Source organism: Anopheles cruzii, chromosome 3, assembly GCF_943734635.1.
Source record: "Anopheles cruzii chromosome 3, idAnoCruzAS_RS32_06, whole genome shotgun sequence".
NCBI classification, from domain to species: Eukaryota; Metazoa; Arthropoda; class Insecta; order Diptera; family Culicidae; genus Anopheles; species Anopheles cruzii.
In genome coordinates, this window is record NC_069145.1 from 83,032,697 (window position 1) to 83,038,925 (window position 6,229).

Below are 6,229 nucleotides of genomic sequence, written 5' to 3' on the forward strand. Positions count from 1 at the left end.
TCAGGCTCGCTTTTGGGCCCACTTCAGATCGTCCGCACGCGGCTTGTGGCCGGTCAGCAGCTCAATGATCGCCTCCAGCGTTGGCCAGAATCTGTCGGAGAAGAATCGGAACGTTCGGGTCAGTTCGGCAAGTTCGCTCGCGCGGATCGTTCCACTCGAAGTTACTTGATTTGCTCCAACGGCCAGTTCAGCCAGCCGGTCGTGATGCAAAAGTACGTCTCGTGGGGCGCCACGTGGTGGATGCGATGGTGCCGTCTCGGCAGGATGATGTGGTGCCGCTGCAGGAACAGCACCCAGCCCGGCAGACCCCAGTACGTGTGGGACCATTTGTGAATCTGCGGGCCGAAAGGGAGGATGCAAACCAAAATTAGTCGAACCTGAAGAAATCAAAGGGGCAAAGTTTTTTAAAGCAATTCGAAGCTCATTTAAGACAATCGGTGCCATTTGAGAAACTTCTCTCCGTCTCAAGGCGTTCCCATCCGCACTCGTTTGCGGAGTTTCGCCGGGTGGCTAAATTAAAACTGATTGAAGGTCCAATCAGCCGGCATTAATGAGCTGCCACTTGGCACTCGGAGGGGCACGTCGAACAGACACACTCACCTGGTTCGTCATGGCGATGAAGATCGAGCAGAGAAACAGATACGCGCTGATGGCATAGTCCTGCTGTATTTCCGCGTTCGTTCGCGTGAAAAAGTTCCACGCCAGCTTCCCGAGGATTGGGAGCGCGACCGCAAAGTTGTCTCCGTTCGTTTCGACGAAGTCGTGCCGCGTGATGGAGGTCGGATCGATGTGATGCTCCCGGAAGGGTCGTAAAAAGTTCTGGTGGGCGAAAGAAAACGGACCCCGGATAAGGAATCGAGTAATCGGGAGCAGGCCGACGGGACTTACCTTGCCAACGATCGGGAGATCGACCGAGCCCCAGGTATCGGCGCCCCAGTGCACCAGGCCCGAGCCAAAGTCCGCCGTTAGGATGCCGAAAATGGCGGCCACCACCACGTTGCTGATGCGCTCGAACCGGAAGTGGCGCAGTATGAGGGCGAGATTCAACACCATCAGCGTGATGCAGATGTACACGCAGACCAGCTCCTGCGTCCGTTTGCCTGTTTGCCCGGGGGGAATCCAAGTTTGGGTTGTTCATTTAACCACTCTTTCTTACTCAGGAGGTGGGTGGATATTGATGGAAAAGTTTTAAGTTTATCGAAAAAACTAAATTGATTGCAAAACAAGCTCATGGAAGGACTTCTCTTTGTTACGCTGAGCGCAGCAAAAGTTTTGCCAATAAACCGACCTCAAGCGCGACCGAGCTTGCGTTCGCTTGTCCCGTTCCCGTTGGCCATCGTCAACGTATGTCAACGGTTCGGATCTTCGAAAGGTTCCCCCTTTCATCAGTTGCAACGGGCAGCCGCTAGGCTATCGAGAACCTTTCGAGGTCAGAAATCGGTCACACGGCAATAACTTGATTTGGCGCATTTTCTCAACTTTAATAAAGAACGGGAACTGGAAAGTTTTTCATTTGATTTGAAACAAAAGTTATCAGTGAGCTCGGGCGACCTCAAAACGGTGCCGTAAGAACGGCTCGCTTCGGCAACAATCTTTCAGCAAAAGGGAATCTTTACGCTCCGGATAGTTTTATGGTTGGGAGGAGTGAAACTTCACAACAGAGGGCGCCGCCCCGTAACCCGGTTCAAGTGCTCGGACACTTGAACCCGGTGCTCGGACATAACAAGTCGGAAAAGTTGAGTGCAGAAAACAATTGAATGCTTTCAATAATTGAGTCCGTGTAAAAGCGATTCGTTGGGTTTTAAGAAAGGCTTCGAATCTTCAAAATACCTGACCAAACCATGTACCGGTCTCCGTTCGCCGCTTGCAGTTCACTTATCGATCCACCTGTTAAACTTCTTTTGTCGCAAACTTAACGACACCTGAAATAGAATCTAAAAGGTCCTTCTGGGCCCCCTTTGAAGGAGCCAACATTAGTGTTTTCTAGCGCACGTGCCGGTGACGTACGTTGGGGGAAATCAAACAAAGTCCCGTTCGTGCAATAATCGTCGATTCATTTTTACCGTGGTTGGCACCCTTGGTGAGTCCTAGCAAACCGGCTTCCCGAATCGATCGGACCTTCTCGGCGGTCACAACTCACGCTCACGCGCCCCCCTTAGCGTAGTGGGTCCCTCGTCGAGCAATTTCGCAGCAATCTCTAATCAATTTATGCTAACCGCAAATCCCGTGACCGGCCCGGTAAGCATGGTCCATTAGTGTAGTGCCCGGTGGACTCGTTCGTGCTATCCGTCATTCGGCCCCGCTTAGGTAAATTCCCCCCCGGGGGGGGCACCGGTGAACCTGGGAAGCCCACGGAAGCACGACCGACTGCACGAAAGTACACGATGCTAAATATCAACAGTCGAATCTCATTTACATAAAACAATCTTTCGACTCCGGCTAATGACCAGGCGTCGTCGCCCGGTTGGTCCGGTTGACCGCCAGGAAGGCAGGAAACCTGTAGCCACCGACGGCACCATGCTGTGGCAGCTATATATGACCCCGTATGGGCCGACCCGTGGACGGTTGGCCTGACGGATTCTCCGGACGGCACGCTGGAACTCGACTCCGTACTGACCGCGGACCCCGAACTAGGCGCAGGCAGCCGCACAACATCCGGTCTCCGGGAATGTCGGTCCACGACAGGATGAGGAGTGCCATGCAAATGGCGCACCACGCTCCACGTTTGGCCCCCAAGGAGGACCCCAACACAAAGAACACCCACCGACCAATACGCGCACCGTGCCTCGAAGCTGACGGTTTTCTAAAAATATCACACCCTCAATCTGGCCCGTGTGTGTGTGAGGAAAACGCGGGAAAACGTGTTCGGTGGAAAACCATGCCCTGCTATTTCTGAACCGGGGGACGGACCGAAAGCGAAATGACAAGCAAAAAAAACCTGACTCCCTGTCGCGCACTGTGACCTTCGCCGAACGGAGTCAGCGCTGGGTCTCCGGGTGGCGCGAAATCGGTGCCAAAAGTTCGCATCGGGGCCACAAAAATCGTTAATCGACAACCTTGGCCTACCGACCGTTTGTTGGGCGCCGCGGAACCTTTCACCGTTGCACCGGGCGTGCAACAGGAAGGTGCCTTCGACAAATGCGGCCAACCTGGACAATTATGAAACTTAAGGAACACTCATCGAAGAGTGTCTTACAGACTCATTACTCTTGACCAAGGACCAAGCGATTTTCTAATGGCACAGAAACAACACTCGCGCGCATCGGAACACAGCCCACGGGCCACATTGCCCCTTTGGCATGTTGACCGACAATGGCGACCCTAACAAGCGACCACTAATTGCGATCGAGCCGACTGGCCTGGCCAGACCGCCACCACCGGGCACGGATTTGACAATTTGATAGCTTCGCTAAGCCTCGTCATCGTCATCGTCGTATCAGCCTGGCGGCGGTTGATTAAATCACACAATCTAAACCATTTTCTCCGAGGGCCAGTCGCTAAGATGTTAATATGACTCCGACCGACCGGCCGGCCGGCCGACCAGACCAGGCTGACCCTGCGGCCTTCTAAGCGTCTGCATTCCGCCGCGCACTTCCCGGTCCGCGAGGGCGACATGTGTTGATTCAAAGTGCACCGCATAATTATGCCATCGCAGCGTGCGAGTGACCTCATCACGCCTCGCTGCCGGACCGTTGGCCCGCCCCGGTGTCTGCCACTTACCACTGCTGTACAGTTTCGCTAGCTCCTGCGCTCCCTTGTGCTGCGGTCCCCAGCGTGGTCGCTTTTCGAGGTTGCCACCGCCGGCGTGGTTCGCGTGCGGACCGGCGAGCAGGATGCTGTTTGAGTTCGGGTCGTCTTCCAGCATAGAGTTCTGCAGGATGTCCTGGTCCGTCTTGACGGGTGTCTGTGGGAAGGCACGATATGGCGTTTGCGTTAGACGGATTAGATTACATTCGCTGTCTTGTCTCACAAGCGGACTCCCGCCACCCGGGGCGATAGGTCAGGATTTAAACAATTGTCGGAAGCAAGCTTTCGGCCGAGATTGCGGAAGAACTAGGACGCGTCCCGGACAAGAAGTCATCTGGAGATTGCAATGGCCACCGTGAACCTTTGGACTTTGACGTTTAGTTTATGCAACATGTTATGCTTCTTTCGCCATCGGAAACCAACAACACTCCGCTCAAGGATGAGTGCACCGGATGAGATTATTAACGCGTGGCGCAAATACCGTTGTCCGAATAAGCGTGTCGTTGAATGGGAAAATTATTGGTCCACTGCTAACACAAACGCGTGCCTGATGAGGCACGCTGGTGTTAGCCATTCGCACAATTTAACGCCCGAACACACACAAACCTTGCCGTCACCAGGTCTCGCACACAATACATTACGACCAGAGGGCCCCTGGTCGGTGTAGAATAAATAGCATTAGCATTCGAAATCAATCAACGGCGCAACGGTGCACTCGAAGGACTCGTTGATTCGCTTAATGCATCCAATTTGCAACGGTCAACTCGATTAAATGTCAATAGTTGGATTGATTGTAAAATTTAAGCTGGCCGAGTTAACCGTGCAGAGCTCGTCTCTTGCACTTCGTCCTACCTTTATCTTTATCCAGGGCGGAAGTTTTCGGATAAAAGCTACGTGAGAATGACGAAACTGATTAATTTGTCTAAGCCCTAGTAAAGTATTAAGCAATCGCGCAACCGCGTAAATTGACCCAAAAATGACCGATAACGATAAGGGGATCAGATTTTGTCACAAAGGGCAATAATATTAGATTTTGTTAGATCAATTATGATGCTTATCCTTGAGCTATTATAATTTTGATTACTACAGTTCATATTTAAATTGATTATTTAAGGTTAAAACCTTAAGGTCCTTAAGAGTTGGAGAGCTGATTCTGTAAACCTCAGGTACAAGCTTGACAATCTGTGGCATTCTCTTAGACCAGAACGGTCGGCAAAACGCCAACCAACAGAAACTTATTTCGTTCCGTTTCTGCTTTCAATCAAAACCCAACTATAGCCACGCAAATTTCACCACCTCGTTGGTTGGTTGCGATTGAATAGTTGCGTGATTTCCAACAAACGAACCGCTTGGGCACCGTACCAAATACAAACAGATCATCTAGCCGGTCGGGACGGGAGGTCCGTTTTTGGCCACGCAACATCATAAAACAAACTAACACACTCACACACTCATTCGAAAAGGGACCGGACTGGAGTGGATAAAACGTATGGCGCCCAGAGCCGTGTTCCGGCTTACCTTCAAGAATGTCGTCGAGATCTTAATCGCCGAGCTGGAAGCGGGCGAAAGTGCCAGTGGTTGCTCCGAGGTCGCCGGCGTCGTCATTTCCAAGCGTCTGGAGCACGGTGGCAACGATATCAAATCCATGCTAACGTTCCATGAAATGGACTCCACGGTACCGGCAAACCTGACCGCCGACTGGTGCCGCTGGGGCGTCACCGAGGATTCGCGCCGCCGGACCGAGGCCGCCTAGCTGGCGGGGCGCAAGTGGACAACACAATTTACGATGCCTGTGGATCCCGCCGGCCACTTGCCGGATTGCCGTTTGCACTTTAACTTGCCACAAACACACGCACAGGCACGGCACTGACCAAGGGATCCGAACTCGCTCTACTAGAGAAGGAAAGCGAAATCGTGAAATATACACCCGAAAAGGACTTCCTTCCCGATGTTCGCTTTTGGCGCACGCACACACACACACAACCTTTTATCCCGGGGCAACCGGGCACGGTATCCTCGATGACCCTAATCAACATCTACGAACCACTTCATGGCTCCAGCCACGGGACTCGCCAGACCACCGAACACACTCCCCGGCGCTGGTGAAGTTATTTATTTAATTGAGTGTTGCGTCCCTTCGACCCGGATCCGGATTATCGCAGTTTATAATTTTTATCTAAACAAAGTGTAAGGGATACTACTACGCTACATTAAGCAACCCCAACTGGCGTCGCCTCGCCAACACTAAAGCAACACGCGGTACATAACTCCCGAGAACCCCGCTTTATGGGGGATTCGTAGCGGTCCGTTTTTTTCCGGACCCGCTTACGCACCGTCCTTCGTTCCTGGCGCGAAGGATGGTACGCAAGCAAACAACCGGCAACGGAAAACCGCAGAATCACTAGCGGCCGGACTCAGGATGACTTCATTATGCCACCGGGTGCCATTCGTGGTGCTGCTGCTGCTGCTGGCTTATCTCTTT

The 6,229-nt window shown here is 52.7% G+C and overlaps 1 protein-coding gene across 1 annotated transcript; it reads right to left on the minus strand.

Moving 5' to 3' along the window:
- Positions 1-5,394, minus strand: LOC128273716 (plasmanylethanolamine desaturase). Its single transcript, XM_053011744.1, has 6 exons — positions 5,266-5,394; positions 3,721-3,904; positions 889-1,100; positions 601-819; positions 166-335; positions 1-91 (listed from the first exon to the last, which is right to left on the minus strand). The coding sequence occupies exons 1-6, from the start codon at positions 5,392-5,394 to the stop codon at positions 1-3; spliced, it is 1,005 nt and encodes a 334-aa protein (XP_052867704.1).
- Between the last annotated feature and the right edge of the window lie 835 nt (positions 5,395-6,229).